The 16,465-nt window shown below is 40.5% G+C and overlaps 3 protein-coding genes across 5 annotated transcripts; 2 read left to right on the top strand and 1 right to left on the bottom strand.

The window, feature by feature from the left end:
* Positions 1-2,608: 2,608 nt before the first annotated feature.
* rsph1 (radial spoke head component 1) lies at positions 2,609-6,214 on the top strand. 2 transcript variants are annotated; one of them, XM_088315435.1, is made up of 8 exons: positions 2,609-2,755; positions 2,909-3,022; positions 3,606-3,711; positions 3,794-3,884; positions 4,186-4,321; positions 4,539-4,610; positions 4,976-5,072; positions 6,150-6,214. In XM_088315435.1, exons 1-8 carry the CDS (start codon positions 2,705-2,707, stop codon positions 6,167-6,169), a joined length of 687 nt encoding a protein of 228 aa, XP_088171561.1. In that variant the 5' UTR covers positions 2,609-2,704; the 3' UTR covers positions 6,170-6,214. The 2 variants fall into 2 exon arrangements, with proteins under 2 accessions (XP_088171561.1, XP_088171560.1); XM_088315434.1 differs by lacking the exon at positions 6,150-6,214 and having other exon boundaries at positions 4,976-6,126.
* Positions 6,206-12,186, top strand: pdzk1 (PDZ domain containing 1). Its single transcript, XM_088315431.1, has 8 exons — positions 6,206-6,292; positions 7,115-7,324; positions 7,396-7,609; positions 8,602-8,934; positions 9,007-9,203; positions 9,720-9,956; positions 10,027-10,299; positions 10,514-12,186. The coding sequence occupies exons 2-8, from the start codon at positions 7,118-7,120 to the stop codon at positions 10,565-10,567; spliced, it is 1,515 nt and encodes a 504-aa protein (XP_088171557.1). The 5' UTR covers positions 6,206-6,292; positions 7,115-7,117; the 3' UTR covers positions 10,568-12,186.
* gphra (golgi pH regulator A) lies at positions 12,157-16,379 on the bottom strand. Of its 2 annotated transcripts, none has more exons than XM_088315433.1 (14): positions 16,148-16,379; positions 15,816-15,875; positions 15,628-15,731; positions 15,221-15,327; positions 15,041-15,142; positions 14,844-14,964; positions 14,454-14,534; positions 14,252-14,343; positions 14,077-14,165; positions 13,781-13,873; positions 13,610-13,705; positions 12,957-13,046; positions 12,766-12,831; positions 12,157-12,689 (listed from the first exon to the last, which is right to left on the bottom strand). In XM_088315433.1, exons 1-14 carry the CDS (start codon positions 16,187-16,189, stop codon positions 12,483-12,485), a joined length of 1,350 nt encoding a protein of 449 aa, XP_088171559.1. In that variant the 5' UTR covers positions 16,190-16,379; the 3' UTR covers positions 12,157-12,482. The 2 variants fall into 2 exon arrangements, with proteins under 2 accessions (XP_088171559.1, XP_088171558.1); XM_088315432.1 differs by having other exon boundaries at positions 14,252-14,361.
* Between the last annotated feature and the right edge of the window lie 86 nt (positions 16,380-16,465).

The following is a 16,465-nucleotide window of genomic DNA, read 5'->3' on the forward strand; positions in this document are numbered from 1 at the left end:
TATGCACTTCTTTTTTTTTTTTTGAACCCTCAAGAGGAGAGTTGCATATAACATATGCCACTGACAGTTGGGGGTCAATTCCACATCCACTTGATTTGCTCCGTCCAGTTTCATCCACAGGATATGAACAAATGTACACACAAGCCCTGACCTCACCGAGGTTCTGTGCTGTTGTGATATAACAGCATTAATGTCGGTGTGCTTCCTGCTATGGCGAAGCATGCTCATGCAATCTTATCGACTGAACAAAAGTGCAATCTGTTTTATACACTCATTATTGATGCATTGGTTCTGCGTTTAAATGGGTTCAACAAAAGTCTTGTCCTTTTGTTGCACCTCAGAGCTTTTTGGGGGGAGTTGAAATAACGTGGCAGACAGAGTGAGTGCCACACATTTGTGTTGTTGTTTTTTTAAGGATTTACTGCTCTTATCGTGTGAAGTGTATAGATTGCGTAAATATAGCACATTTAGATCTGCTTGGTAATAATGATTTGTGTGAAAAATATTCAATGATGTTTAATTAAATGTGTTGCCTGTATGTTGTATGCCACAGAGTGTTCCATTTCCCGTTGAAGACTTTTGTCTTTAATCCCGGGCCCATTTTTATAAAAATGTCAAAATCTGACAGAATGTGTTTATTGGTATTTATTTCAAACATTTGTGGTTTAAACGTTTGTCCTTTGATGTTTTATTTTCTTTCAGAATTTTTCGACAGACAGTTTTGTACAACTTAATACATTATAATGGACTGTCTCCTCTGTGTCACATTTTTGGGTGGCCAACGTGTTGTGAGATTTTATCTAAAAAGGGGACCATCTGCTTGGGCTGGAATTTTTTTTTTTTTTTTTAATGACTGGAAAAGTGGAGGGGAGGTGAGCCCATTATGCCTCACCTCTAATCATTTTTTCTCCTGTGCTTAATTAGCTGTCTCGGCTAGGTCATGTGTCGAGCCACTTAGCCCAGATAAACAAGTCATGGGAGGATGCCAATCTGGATGAGGAGCGAGACTAGTGTTTCCCTGTCGCGGCTGGTAATCACGAAACACGTTGATTACTGCTGATGAAGACTGGATGGAGATTAATTATTCTAGTGTGGTATTTTGCAACTGCCATATTTGCAATTATTTGTTTAGAACACTGCTGCTACAGTCAGCGTCACTCAAAGCATCCATTTCTTGGATGGTGAATTTCAAGAACGGACTAATGGAAGGCGCACACATCAGCGCTAGGCAGAGCTCAAGACGATTTTGGGTCCCTCTGCGCTTATAGCACCAACCTGCACACTGTTCTGGTGCTTATAACCTGTGCAGTGTCAGGCAAAGACTCGTAGATGGACTTGAATGTTCAAATGAGTCATTTTTTTATTCACACTCTGACGCTGTAAGCCATTCTGTGTTATTAGACAAGTACAGCATGAACATAGCATGAAACACACAATAGCAAGGGAGACTTCGGTGTTCTTTCCATCAGCAGCTACGAGTACTTGTCAAATGTACAATCATCACACTTCCCTGCAGGGATGGAGGTGGTTGGCTGTTTGGGATTTCTGTTGGTGTTGCTGCTGTTGTTGTTGCTGCTGATCATTCACAGCTATAGCGGTGGTAGGTGATAATGTACATTTGGCTCGTATATGCTCCTCTACATTTCTTTGTACCGTATGATGTTGCTTTGACATTCTTTTCTTTTAATATCCACTTTTTATTTTTTATATTCTCCATTGAATTACTTTTATAGAGACACTTGTTGATGGTATTTCTTGGCATTTTTTGATTTTGGCCGCCTTCTTCTGTACATGTGGTTTGTTGACCTTGACTTTTTTCGTGTAATCCATTTTGTGCTGTTTTTTCTGCAAACATTGCTAAATAAACATTTTTTTTAACGTAAAGTTCAAAACGCACCACTTGGTGCTTTGAAATCCCATCTTGCATCATTACAAAGGATGGATACCTCAAGGAATTAAGTTTATTTGGATGCTTATTGTATGTCTCGTGTAATTCTCATGTATGTATATAACTTCTGTCATACAAGAAATTGTAGACTACGGAGTTGAGGTTCATTAATTAATGGTTACATTAAAAGGAAACAAAATAAGTTGCTGGAAACGCTCCTTTTATACAATATTATTGGAAGAATTAATAATGTTGAATGTATTGATGTATCTAAAAAAATCCGACAAAATAATTCAGCCGAATAGAAAACATTCGTAAACGAAGACAAAGTAACCAAATGGATCATACGGATTGACGGTTGTCATAGCAACTTATTAATGCAATAGCGTTGACACGTTTTTCTGCCTCGTTGACACGTTTTTCTCGGCTATACAGAAATTGCCCGTTTTTAATTCTTTTGTAGTGGACAGATTCTAAGAGTGGCTGGAAAAATGTTTTGAAATCCACGCGGAAAAATGTAAACGAAGGAGAGAAAGTTAACTTCCTCGAGTCCGAATTGTCAAAGCGTGTCAAATTCGATATACACGTCATGTAAATAATGTTTGACGATTGTGACGGTTGGCGTGCGGGGGGAAAAGTAGAAGTGCTAAAATATTTTTACTCGCGAGGACATGACAAGTTAACCATGATGTAGACTTCCGGGTTTTCAACCGTGCGAGGTGTCCGCTCGCCTCAACGCCTCATCTCCGTCTTCTTAACATCTTCTTCCTAAATTAAACGTTTGTATCTATACTTTTAAACTGAACGTTAATAACAATGTCCGATATAGACTCTGACGAGTTTGACGAGGAACGCAATAAACTCGGGGTGAGAAACTAGAAATGTTTGATAACTCGATGAACGATAACTCGACTGTTTTGTTATTGTAAGGTAACCTAGGTGACGCTGTAGCGCTTCGGCAGGCATGCTAGCTAGCGGCGATCATTTCATGATTTTGTTATATTTGTTTATTTCTTCTAGGAATACGATGGAGACAGGAATGAGGCCGGAGAACGACATGGGATGGGTAAAGCTGTTCTGCCGAAAGGAGACGTTTATCAAGGACGGTATGAACGTGGAAAAAGACATGGCAAGGTGATGAGCAATTAAATATCAAACGATTTCATATACTTTCTTGTATTAAAACCACATGTAACGTTTGTAAAATAATACAATACAACATAATGTATCATGTGTTTGTTTTAATTTTAGTGTGTCTTTCTCAAACATGGTCTTCATTTGTATAAATTTTAGTGTGTCTTTCTCAAACATGGTCTTCATTTGTAGAAAGTGGTGAGCATGTCTGCCTCACAGTTCGAGTATCAGTCCTGTGTGGAGTATACATGTTCTCTCCTCACCTGTGCACGTTTTTTGGTTAAGTGAATACTCCAAATTCTCCATAGATGTGTATGGTTCTAGTTTCTAGGGGCACTGCAATTTTCTGGCAACAGGTCCAAGGTGCAAATCACCTCTTGCCCAAAGTTCACTAGGTTAGATTTCAGCTCACTTTTATAGGGATGTGTTTATAGGCCAAAGTGCCAAATTTACCTCAGACTAAATCTAAACTATATATATCAAGGGACTGGAACCATGGGATTTATTCCACCTGTCTAATATAAATAACAACCATCACCTAAATGAATGTTGCCTTTGTTTCCCTTGTCTGTGCTACTGATAGGGCACATACCGCTTTGTGAATGGAGCGAGATATGTGGGTGACTACCTCCAGAACATGAAACATGGACAAGGCATCTTCTACTATCCGGATGGATCCAAATATGAAGGTGTGTCAACAGTCACGCCACATGTGTCAATGACTGTGGATTCTTACCATGAAATACTTTCCGTCATCTGTTTGTCTTGAAGGCTCGTGGGCCGAGGACTTGAGACAGGGTCATGGTGTTTACACATACTCCAACGGGGACACGTATGTTGGGGAGTGGCTCAATCACATGAGGTACTTCTTCAAGGAGTGGTGGGGAACGAGCGTCTGTATAGATAAATCATTCTAACTTGTGGCAATAGCAGTTCACATCCTATACAGTATGTATGTGACACATTAACAAACATCCAGTTCCGCTGAATTAACAACTTCACAGAGATCTTAAGAATTAGAAGCAAATGCTAATCTGCATTTTACAAAACTCAAGACAGCTCTGCTTTCATGAAAACACAAAATTTGCTGTGGTCTCACCTAGAATACAGCTTGGTGTTATTTTTTTGTATGACAAAAATGTCCTGACATGTTTTTGATAAAGGCACGGCGAGGGCACCTATCGTTACCATGACACGGGGTCAGTGTACACTGGGATGTGGGCGAATGGCAAGATCGAGTCTGTAGGAGAGTTCATCCACGCCAACCACAGATACAGCAGTAACTTTGTCAACAATAATGTAAGTTCTGTTTCATGTTAACAACAATAGAGCATACACTCACTAGTCATTAGGCGTTGTTTCAAACTGACATCCACTATTGAACAATAGTATAGGTTAGAATTGCTCACTTTTGTGTGACACTGTCCATGAAGTATGTTGACTTGTCACCACAAAAGACGTATTATTGGTAATTTGTCAAATTGTTGATAATCAATCTGTTGTTGTTGTTTTGCAGCCGTCCGGTCCAGGAAAGTACGTGTTTGACATTGGCTGTGAGCAGCATGGTGAATATCACCAAATAGAGCAGGTAATAGCATCAGCAAACACACATTTACTCATTACGTCTATAATGTGTCTGAACACCAGCCAGTACATCAACAACAAACGACGCAGCCAACTGCCATCGAGGAGAATAATAAAAGTACAAGCAGTTGCAGTTCATTTGCCTTCGATATACATGCTCAGTGGACAAAATTGTTGGTATCCTCGTGTTGATCAAAGAAAAACCCTACACAGATGGAAACAGTCCGATCTTGAGAAGTCCGTGCAAAAATATATTTGTCATCCCAAATTTTTATCTTGTATCTTGGATTTTTCCTTACCTAAGAAAGTTTGTTTTTTTTAAGTAAACACAAGAGCAAATTGCAAATGTCTTTGTAACGTTCTCCACAGGACCGGGCCGAAGGCGAGTGGGGTGAGCCGGGCTCCACTACGCTTCTCAAGTGGTTTCCAAAATGCATCACAGGCCTTACGTCGCAGGAGGCTGACGGTGAGGTTGAGGCTTCACCCGAGGTTTTACCCGAGGCTCCAACCGAAGCGTAGCCAACGATCAACCTACTATACACTCTACGGTAGAAATTTGAAAGAGCATACCTGATACGAATGACAGTATATTACACACATTCAAATCTTTCTAGGCCGTAGGGAAAATACGGCCTTTAGCTTTGGATCAAACATTTCTACCTATGTTACATTCATACAGAAATGACAAAAAAGTTTTGTGTCATTATACAATACAAACTTTTTTTCAGGCTTTGAATGAGTTTGTGTCACCTTTGTACCATCCCAGCTAGCTGAGTTATCATAATTCCATTTTTATAACTAAAGGACTCTCCCATAGTTACAGACTCCTCTGACCATAAATCTACCTGGGAGACAACACACTTCAATGTCAAATTTGCGCTTGGCCTAGAAATAAATGTCCTCGTCTTTCAATTGCAGGTCTTATATTGTTCTTCCTTGACACAATATTGGTACAATTAAATAACATCCTTCATAAATAAGGCTAAAGAATACATAAGTTAATACAATCGCCAACATCCATCCATCCATTTTCTGCCGCTCATCCGGGGTCGGGTCGCGGAGGCAGCAGCTTAAGAAGGGAAACCCAGACTTCCCTCTCCCCAGCCACGTCTTCCAGCTCTAGAGAACAATTAAAACAAATGTAAAACTAATCAAATTTTGTAAAATAATAATAAATGTTAGATAATTTGACTATTTGACTGAATATTTGTCAATGTCTAATGGAAAGTTTGTGTCTCCTAAAATGGAGTTTCTTCTAATCTGACAAAAAAAACGTATCGGAAAAAGATCACAAAATTCGAAGATGCATGTTTTTCCCTGGGCAGTAACGAATAATTATCCAGTGGTTATAAAATATCTGTTTGGGATTGTGTATGTGTGTGTGTATGTGTGTGTATGCGTGTGTGTATGTACCTGCCGTTTGGGTTTTTGCAACTTGCGTCACAAACCCAAAGACAACAGCTATAGCATTCTCTCCAAGAGCAGATGACATAAGTCTGTAAAGGGACTCGTACCTTACCCTGTTAAATAACTCAACCTTTAGGTTCACCTTCGGCCCATTAGTGTTCTTGGAGAACATGGGCCGGAGGAGGAGGAGGAGGAAGAGGCGTGCATGATGAATAACTCTGAAGCAGTGACAGGTTAGCTCTTGCTTTTGGGACGGTGACCTAACAAAGACGTCAACAGGTAAGTGAAGTTTTTTTTGCTTATTTTTGTGAGTAATGACACTAAAGTGACAGTTGTTGATAATGTCTTTAAATTAAGTCGATTTTTCAAAAGTTTGTTCAAAAGCCGAACTGGTACAAAATTCACAAGGCACATCGTCGTCTGTGTCTTTTTTTAAAAAAACTTTACGAAAATGTGGAGACAGAATTATTCCCTTACTATTGTGTTATTGTTGTCTAATGAAAAGGTGTCTACAAATATTTACATTGTTGATTTCTGACCTTGCTTTTGTATGTATAAAAATAATTAATCTGATTTTTTTATGTATTCTGTTTCATTTAAATTGGATGTTTGATTGCAAAAAAAAAAAAAAGTTGTTTTCTTTTTTTTTTTTTAAACGGTTTTACTTAACCCGGACCCACTGTAAAATTCAAATAAAATATCAAAACTATCTCCCTGGTGTTTCAGGGTGTTTCCTGTCAAGTGTTCTTAGTTACCTGCTGAAAGCGATTGACCAGTGGTCATTTTGTCAGTCGGCACGTGCACGTCAACGAGCGCAGCAGCACGTATCGCCATCTTTCACAATAATAACATGTGGTTGTAATAAAGTGGATGATGGTGGCAATATAGTTCAAAGTGCAGCTAGCCTTTTCAACCTGAGTCATCACCTAGGAAAGTGATTAACCATTAACTGCCACTGTGAAGCTCGCACAGAAGATTACGTTTTTTATCTTTTAAGACTTCTTTGACCTCAGGTTAACTCGCTGTTTAATGCAAATGTGATGATCACGTGATAGACTGAAAATTTCAGACCCTCTGAATGTCCTTCTATGTGTTTGACAGAACATGGATGGGTACAAGCCAAAGGTGATTTCTCTAACCAAGAGGCCGGGTCAAGTGTTCGGCTTCTACTTGAGGATAGAGCAAAATGAGGAGGGTCACCTGATCCGCTGCCTGGAGATGGGAGGTCCGGCCGAGCTGGCCGGCATGAAAGACGGGGACCGTGTCCTCCGAGTCAACGGCAAATTAGTTGATGGGCTTTCCCATTCTGAGGTGAGTGAGCCAAAAGTATCATTAAAAAAATTGGGGAAAATCTCGTTCACGTGTTTGCTCTGCGGGGTCAGGTGGTGGAGTTGGTGAGAAGCAGCGGGGCTACAGTCACCTTCCACACTCTAGACGAAGCTTCCTACAAGAAGGCCAAGAAAGATCTGGTGAACTTGGCCGAGCCTCACCGCGCGCCGGCAGTCAACGGTATCGACCAGCACGCTCCCAAACCAAGACTCTGCTACCTGGTCAAGTCCAGCTCAGATTATGGCTTCTCTCTCCATTCAGCCAAAGGTGATGACATGAAAATCCCCACCTACTCGTTACTTACGCTTGCATAATCATCCAACTCAAATAATAATGCTTGGGTTTGATTGACACCGTATTCATTTAGCACAGGGTGGACCAAATCTGATCCTGGAGGGCCACACTATCCTGCATGTTTTAGATGTTTCCCTCCTCAAGCACATCAGATTCAAATGATCTGGATTGTTATCAGGCTTCTGCAGAGCTTACTGATGAGCTGATTGTAGTATTTGCAGCTCCTACTTTTTCTGGATGGTACATTTTTATGTGGGCCTGCAGGTTTGCTGTGTCTCTCAAATAGTGGAAGCAATTCATAGGGACCCCAGAAACCGCTCCCCTCCAAGCATGACTGTTTTATTGGATGTCTTCTAACCTTTTTCAAATATATCCAGTCGTCAGTAGTAGTTTGCTGATGCCACTGTGTTTTGACTGTGTCAAACTGAGAGGTGTTGGCTAAGTGCCAATGTGTGACTTTGGGAAGCGTTGTTTTGGTGCCGAGCTGGTACTATACAAGTTGTGCACAGTCTCCCTCTAGATACGCCAAACAATCACTGCCTAAGTAGCGTTCAATTGCATTTACCTTTTAAGTACATTTTAGTGGCTTACAATAATCATGGATATATTTTTTTAGGAGAAAAAAAACCCACCTACAATGCTGCTGTATTTTAGTCTTGGTCTTGATGGTGCTATTGTAAGAGCTCAGTATTTTTTTCCAGTGGGACCTGGACCTCTGTGTAAGAGGATTTAATTTCAATTTGCCATTTAAGAGTCAATGAAGCTTCGTAAGCAAATGGTCCCATCGTCCGACATTATTCTTTTATGGACCAGGAAATAGTCCTCTATCATAAAAACAAAAATACGCTTTGGTTCTGCAATTGTTTTAAGTATTGCACTCTACTTATCTTAAAAAAACTGGAGGTGTAACAGTAATTTGGCCAAGAATTGCACAATGTCCATAATGTCTTTTATACCGTATACAGGTGACCAGGGCGTGTTTGTGTCAGAGGTCTCTCCGGGTGGCGTGGCGGACCGAGCTGGCGTTACAATAAACGATCGCCTGCTGGAAGTGAACGGCGAGAATATCGAGAACTACACGCACGAACAAGTGGTGGACAAGATCAAGACGGCGGGCGGAAGCCTCATGTTCTTGCTGGTGGACGAGGAGACGGATGGGTACTACCGCAGCAAGAACACGAAGGTCACCGCTCACCTCGCCACTACCAAGTGCCTCCCTCATGAGCCTCGCATCGTCAACATGACCAAAGCGGCCAGCGGCTACGGCTTCCTGCTCAAGGATGAGGCCAACACGAGACGTAGGTGCACTGTCTTCTCCCGTCGTCATGGAAACGAGTGATTGCTGACCATGATCTTGTCCGTGTGCGCAGGGCACGTTATCACGGATATAGACAGAGGCAGTCCAGCGGAGAGGGGAGGTATCAAGGACATGGACAGGCTGGTGGCTGTGGATGGCCAGCAAATGGACGCGAGCACTCACAAGCAAGTAGTGGACGCCATCAGGCAGAGCGGCAACGAGTGCTGCCTGCTCGTGGTGGATAAGGACACTGACGTCATGTATGCTCAGGTGAGATCACCCTCTGCCACAATATTAGGCACACTAGCATAAACTAAAAAAAAAATAGCTTTCATAAAGAGTGACTGTTTTTATTTGTCAGAAAACATATTTGAGAGATACTTTTAAATAGTAGAACCATGTCATTTCTACAAATTAATCATCAGACAGGCAGAAAATGACTAATGTGTGTCTGCACAATTACATAAACTTGCCATTATAATAAAATAAAAGGATTTCGGCAGGTTGTTAATGAAAATAATTTCTAAATGTGTTTTAAGGGCTGCACTTGTTGCACGGGTTTCTGATGGGGCTGTAGCGCCCCCTAGCCCCGGTGTAGCACCGTCCTTGTATTTAGGTATAGAAAGTATTGTATTTTTAACAATTTTATAATTTTGTTAAAAAGCAAACATCATCAACTTTGGGTCATGTTTTAAAAACAGTTGCAATTTTTAATGAATGTTTTTATTTCTTTCAAAAATATCATCTATTCTTCCATTGATCTCATGTACGGATGTGTCCACCCAGGGTAAAGTGTCACCAATGCTGTTCTGGGAGGAGAAGAAAGACTCTCTTTCTCCACCTAGTTACACTGAAGCTACCACACTCCCAGCCCTGTGTAAAGTACCCACACCTTCTCAGGCACGGAAGAAGGATCTAGAACTAGATCTGAAACCTAAGTTGTGCAGAATGGAGAAGACGGCAGCTGGCTATGGTTTTCATCTCAACGGCATCCAGGGTGTGTTTGGACAGTACATTAAAGAGGTAAGACAATTAAAAACAAAAGTGGAAAAAAAGGATTTTGGGACGACTTATCGGGGGACATTCGATTCAGGTGGTGAAGGGCGGCGCCGCCGAACTGGCTGGCCTGGAGGATGACGATATTGTGGTGGAGGTGAACGGGAAGAATGTGGAGCTGTGCACGCATGAGGAAGTGGTGGACATGATCCGCAGCACCGGCAGCAGGCTGGAGATGCTGGTGGCCACCAAGAGCGTCTACGACCAGCTCAAGGCCAGAGGGACGCCCGTCACACGTCAGCTGCTCGGCGAGACGTCGCAAGCTCAGGTCCACAGCGAAAATCAGGAGAGCGCACCGATCAAAGAAAGGGTGAGCAGCTTTTTGGAATTCCATTTTAGAAACGTGTACCATCATGAAGTTGAAGGTGCCTAATCGGACATCAATCATTGCTATCAGTCAACGTTAGCGTACTGATGCGTTCAAATCAACAGAAATATTTAAGTGGGTAATTCCAACCAACTGCACTAAATTCCCTTCGTGTCCCTCCCTAACTAATTTGTTGTAATAATTTCTCTTCTTGCAGACCTCATCTGTGTCTTCATCTTCATCTGATCAGAGTGTGGATGACAGATTTTGAGAAGCAACAACAACATGCTAAATGCTCTTTGTTCCTAACGATCCTCATTAGTGGCCATAAAAAAAATAAAAAAACGCCCATCAATCCTCACAAATATGCCAATTTCTCACACATTAAACTTAAAGACCTCGTGTGAAGTAAGTTCAGAAAATGCCAATCTTTTTGCGTCATAAGTGAAGTAATTACACCTAGTACAAATAATAAAGCATGAAAAAATATTTTTATTTGGTATATTTGACAACTTTTTTTTTAAGTAAGATTCTGCCGAGCGACAAAACTGGAAGTGTGATGTCATTCCAAGACAACTATCGCAGAGCTCAACATAGAAAGTTTCAGTCAGACATTGACTCACAAAACGAAATCTCAAACGTGTTTGAGGGGATCGAGGTATTTGAAGAGTTGGAGGAAGAGGAGCTTGTTGGAATTATGTTCGTTGAATGTTGAAAATCTGTACAAAAGTGACTGGCAGCTCGTTGTTCTGTAAATGACGTCATTACCCGAAGAATAACGGAGAAACAAAAGCATTTTCGTTGTTAGGGCGTTGCTATGGGTCTAATTATGAATCGAGGAGGTTTACATAAAAAAAACTAACCTGAGTATTATTAAACTAGATTGAATACTCAAAATACGGTTGGTCAAGCTTACTTCACACGAGATCTTTGACTCATTCCATCTTTCAATTTTTAATTTTGACAAAACCCAATTCCAATGAATTTGGGACACGTTAAATCAATTTCATGATTTGCAAGTCCTTTTCAAACTTAGATTTAATTTCATCCACTACGCACGCGACGGTGCAATCTGAGCCCTTTGGCAATGTGATGTCATTTTCGGTCAACAGCAGGGGGCAGCACAAGGCAAAATGGCTGCCCCCTGAGATGTGAAAAACGGTCGGATTCATATTCCACAAATACAACATTAACTCGACTGGTGGGGGCACATGGAACATATTGTAAAGAAAAATTTTTGCTAGCTTGAATTGAAAGTTTTGAATTTGTGAGAAGTTCAAAAGGGTTTTCATTCTCATGTTGATAATACAATACATTTTATTTTAATCAACATTCAAACTGTGTTTTTTTTTTTTATTTAAAAATGCTGTTTTAATTCCCTATTTTATAGACTCACCCATTTTCCTGAAACATTTTGTGCCAAAAGTATCCAAATCATGCAAGATTTCTCAGTCAAAAACGGGATAAGGGTCATTGGAAGGACATCGGGTAACTTATTCTTCCCATCACGTGACAGACCATCAAATTATTTGCACATGCTGTTTTACAATGGCCAACAAGGTTCATTCGCAACATGAATGAACCTGCGGTGGCAAATGTTTCAACAATTTAAAAGATCTTGCATGGCATCCTCAGTAATGACGGCCTGCCACGTTTGTACTGCATTGTCTGACGACCATCCTGTTGTAAATTTCCTGAAACGGGGCTGCCGAAGAAATCGCATCCTTTGGATTAGAAATGCCATTCTCATATCTTCCTTTCATGTCAAAAATGACTTGTTCGTACCTGAGATGTCTCTCTACTTCTTCTAATTGTACAAATATTTAATTTTTGGGGGGAAAAAAATTAATGTAAGCCAAATGTTGAAAATACAGTCTGAGAAAACAATCACATTTGTTGTCCTCCCAAATACTGCTGCTTTTATTGAATGCTTTCGAAACGCATGGTGAAATAGAGAAGAAAGTCATGAACAAGTGACAAAAGAAACCGCTCCAGTGTTAGGACTGAAAAAAAAAAGAATAAAAAGTATTATACAAAAAAATACATTTTAGCAAAGAACAAATAGAAACCTTTTATTTTGCACTTTGTATTTAAAGGTCCGCTTTTCAAATTCCTGATTCAGGAACATGTTGTTGGAACCATTGCAACAATACAAAAAAAAAAACATGTTGCCAGGGTTAGGTGGGTCACAGTGCCATATGCTTCTCGGGTGCTTGCTTGTGGGCCAGGTAGAGGAAGAGGATGCTGGACAGGGCGCTGACCAGGAAGATGACGTCAAACCAGCGGTGATAAAAGTTGAACTGCAACTCTCCCAGAACCTCCGTGACAATGGAGCGGTACTCCAGCGGCATACTCATGCGCATCAGCAATACCGACGACACAAAGTACATGCCCTGACACACACACACACACACACATTATTAGATCACAGCTCTCCTCTTAAAGACAAGACAAATCAAAGCAACTCACCATGATCTGAGCAAGGACCAGCACGATGACATTAGAAGATTTACTGCTTGATATAGCGTAGAAGAACTACAATGAAGAAACACAGTGACCGTTTTACTTGTTTTTACAAAAGACCTTAAGGGGCTATATTATTTTCTACCCAGAAGCCGCAGCTTGCCCACCCACTGATTTAAACGTGTCACCGTTTGTACCTTTGTGAGGGTGATGAGCAAACCTCGTATGGACGTCACGATGATGATGCCCACCAAGATGAAGGAGATGTGCTGGGACCAAAACTTCACCTGTGAGTGGAACACAACCACATTTTGTATTAGCAACAAATGCATTGTCAGAGAGGATGACTATTTTTTCATGCTCTCCAGGACGCAGGTCTACCAATTGGGTAAATTAGTACTGTTAGAAATTAGGTCTCTGCAGATTCTTAAATGTCTCATTTTTACTAAATTAAAGCTGTCATTATGGTTACAATTTTAACTTCATCTTTAGAATTGAGAAAAAAAAATATTTGTAAAGGTTTTAAATGAGTCTGCAGTCACTATATTATTTAAATAGTATATAAAAAAATATCGTGAAATCCAACACAGAAATTCCTCGTTTGTGACAGTAATGGGGACGGGACAATTAATGAACCAATAAGAAGTTGGACTAGAATCTTACTTCTTCATCTTAGCGAGACATTTTGGAATAGTGTGGAAATCACATAAACTTGGAAAAAGTCTTTAGGATTAATTCAAATGAATGAATAAAATCTTCCCAGACAAACAGAAGCATCACATTTTTTACTTCATTGAAATGAATGAATTATTTTTTTTTTGGATGTCAAGAGTGAAAATGTAGGTCTTACATCAAAATGGATGCCCAAGTAATTGACTGTTATTTCAATGCCCCGGGTCACTGGATCCGTCTTTCCCACGCGATCAAACACAATGTTGATAGTGGCCTACGATGGATGGAAAACCATGTTTCATCTTGCACATCTCAAAATATTATGACAAAACTGTGCATGCACGCTCACCATGAAGATTTTCCACACACAATAGATGGAAAAAAAGTAGCCCAGGAAGTTGAAGTATTTGCCCTGGAAGGTCTTGGAGTACTCAATGCGCTCCTGCAAATATGGCAATAGGGCGGAAACTCATCTGACAACAGACTCATGCACCGCTTTGTATAGACATACGTTGGTGGATGACAGTGAGCCAGGAAAGTGTAAAAAAAAACAAAAAAAAACAACCCCAGATGAGAATCCATCCATCGCAGTTTATCTTGCATGTACATGAAATATGCTAAACATCATGTATGTGTGTGCCGTACCTTGGTGGCTTGTAGGTCGACAGTCTCGAGAAAAAGTTGTCGGCTGAGCTCTTCAAGAGCGTCTACTTCTTGCTGGATGAGAGACAGGTCTGCGTGGAACAATCGGAGACATGTAAGTCATGTGAGTACTCTGTTGATGCCATTTTTGTTGTCGAGTATTTAAAATGGAGGCTACTTTCACTGGCCGTTTGCGGTGAGGTGACGCTCTTGATCATGCCCCACAATCCCGTCTGCTTGTTCTGGTCTTCCCCGCGTTGGTACATCTGCCTGCGTGTCATGGCGATGCTGCACAGCACGTTCACTCATTTATTTCATAAGCATTTTAACAACTTTTAGAAATATATATATAAATAATAAAATGATTTATAAGGCCTTACCGTTTTTTTTTGCTCACAATCATGTCCATGGTTTGAAGCAGCCGTCTCTCCAAAGCAAGGATGTCACTGTCTGTCACATTCCTGTAAATTAGGGCAAATGACGCTCAAGTAAATGTTTTTTTCTTTTTGTTTGAAAGCCTCTAACTCAGTGGTCCCTATTTTTTTTTTCCCAGCAGGGACTGGTTCATGGTAGGACAGATAATTCGCGGACCGGCAACCATTCGTTGATGAGGGGTGCTGATGGATGTTCATGGTCGGAAACTACGGTAATCGTGTATGGGGCAGGGGGTGAGAATATATATTCCCAACTGGGAAGTATTTGCTCCGCTGCATTTATTTAATCAAACAAATAGACCAAACAGAGGGTATCAGAATGCCTCTTTGACCTACCTGAGGAAATAGGACATATACGTGTAGGGACAGTTGACGGCACCAAAGCCAGATAAGAGAGCCATGAGGGTGACTCCTATCACACCAACACGACTGATGAGCTGCTCAATGGACAGAATGCCTAAAGAACATATCATAACACAATTACATATACAGTATATACTGTGCTAGCGTTAGATAATGGCATGCTGACTCACCGTGTTTTGGACTGAGGATGGGGAAAGGGTCACCCAACTTCCAGAAGAAATACATGAAGGTAAACCACACCATACAGGCAAACAGCAGTCTCTGTCTGTGCACTGTAATGCAAACAATTCTTCGTGTTGTGTACAATGTGTGCACCACATCAACCAAACCAATTCGGCGCACGCACTTACACAGCCGGATGTTGCTAACCACAAAGTAGCCAATGTAGAAAGGCACCACAAAGATGAGGACCAACAGAATCACGTAGAGATTTAGCTTCCAGTGGAAGTATCTGGAACTTGAAGGACAATAACAACGTCACTTTAAACATATCGAGCAATCACTTTAAAAAATAGACATAGTTTGTTCACTGAAGACTCCAAAATGTCCATCGGTGTGAATGTGAGTTTGAATACTTGTCTACTTTACTATATACTTGTCTACAGCAAGTTCCCAGTGATTTACTACTGTATTGATCAATTCAGTGTGCCGCATGCCTCAAAGTTAAGACTCCAGCTCAGCCGCAAGTCCGCAACTTTAATGAGGACAAGCGCTACAGAAAGTTGACAGATTTAAAAGAAAAACATTATATTCTTACCTACTACTTAAGGCACCCAGAATCTCAAAAATGATGAGCTCAAACATGGTACATGAAAAAGCAAAGGTGACAGAGAAGACCACCTGCACCACATATTGACGCACCTGCCAACGCATGCAAACACAATTTAATAGTAACAAACAACAATGGAATTATGTACATAATGTCAATAAGACTTTTTTATGTACCTCGTAGTCTTTGAAAAGCTGTCGCATGAAGAACAGCCAGCCAAACCCAAAGAACAGCACCTTCACACGGACCGCAAAAGTGCAATAAATCCAAACACATAATCGGAAAAATAGTTGAAATGACAAAAAAAATTAAAAATAGGATTAATCATTTCAAATTGAAAAAGTTATCGCTTCATGTTTTAATTTTATAGAATACATTAAATGGAAATATTTAAACACATGAATGGACAGTTTAATGCGAGAGACGTGAACGTTTTATTCGATTGTTTTTTTTTTTACTTGGTTAACCCTGTCAATAAAAATAAAATCATATCGCCATTTGACGGTACCTGAGACGTGAACATGATCACGGAATCCACCAAAAACGACATCACGTAAACGGCCCTCAATCCACCAAATAATCGTTGTGCATCTGAAGGAGGCTAGTATACGCTTTTTAGATCATGCTGGTACAAAAAGCTACAACTAGCCATGAACCACAAACATTTATTTTACTCATAATGAACGACATGTTATTGTTAATACGTCAAGTTACAAGAGTCGTCTATATACTGCGTCACGATGACCGGTCTGTGGAGAACTTCCGTCGCAAATCTATGACGTAAGAAAAAACATTTTCAACGATTTTTTTAAAATACACCTTCAAA

Source organism: Idiotropiscis lumnitzeri, chromosome 14 (assembly GCF_059441095.1).
Source record: "Idiotropiscis lumnitzeri isolate Australia: NSW breed Sydney's pygmy pipehorse chromosome 14, RoL_Ilum_1.0, whole genome shotgun sequence".
NCBI lineage: Eukaryota > Metazoa > Chordata > Actinopteri > Syngnathiformes > Syngnathidae > Idiotropiscis > Idiotropiscis lumnitzeri.

Bases quoted from the DNA above. Each gene is read 5' to 3' on its own strand.
- rsph1 (XM_088315434.1), top strand. From the start codon at position 2,705: ATGTCCGATATAGACTCTGACGAGTTTGACGAGGAACGCAATAAACTC. The intron at 2,756-2,908 runs GTGAGAAACTAG...TATTTCTTCTAG, and splicing joins AGGAACGCAATAAACTCGGG to GAATACGATGGAGACAGGAA. The intron at 4,611-4,975 runs GTAATAGCATCA...CGTTCTCCACAG, and splicing joins AATATCACCAAATAGAGCAG to GACCGGGCCGAAGGCGAGTG.
- pdzk1 (XM_088315431.1), top strand. From the start codon at position 7,118: ATGGATGGGTACAAGCCAAAGGTGATTTCTCTAACCAAGAGGCCGGGT. The intron at 7,325-7,395 runs GTGAGTGAGCCA...CTGCGGGGTCAG, and splicing joins ATGGGCTTTCCCATTCTGAG to GTGGTGGAGTTGGTGAGAAG. The intron at 9,957-10,026 runs GTAAGACAATTA...CATTCGATTCAG, and splicing joins TTGGACAGTACATTAAAGAG to GTGGTGAAGGGCGGCGCCGC.
- gphra (XM_088315432.1), bottom strand. From the start codon at position 16,189: ATGTCGTTTTTGGTGGATTCCGTGATCATGTTCACGTCTCAG. The intron at 15,876-16,147 runs GTACCGTCAAAT...GTCCGTGTGAAG, and splicing joins TGATCATGTTCACGTCTCAG to GTGCTGTTCTTTGGGTTTGG. The intron at 12,832-12,956 runs GTACAAACGGTG...TCTTCATTGTAG, and splicing joins TGCTCATCACCCTCACAAAG to TTCTTCTACGCTATATCAAG.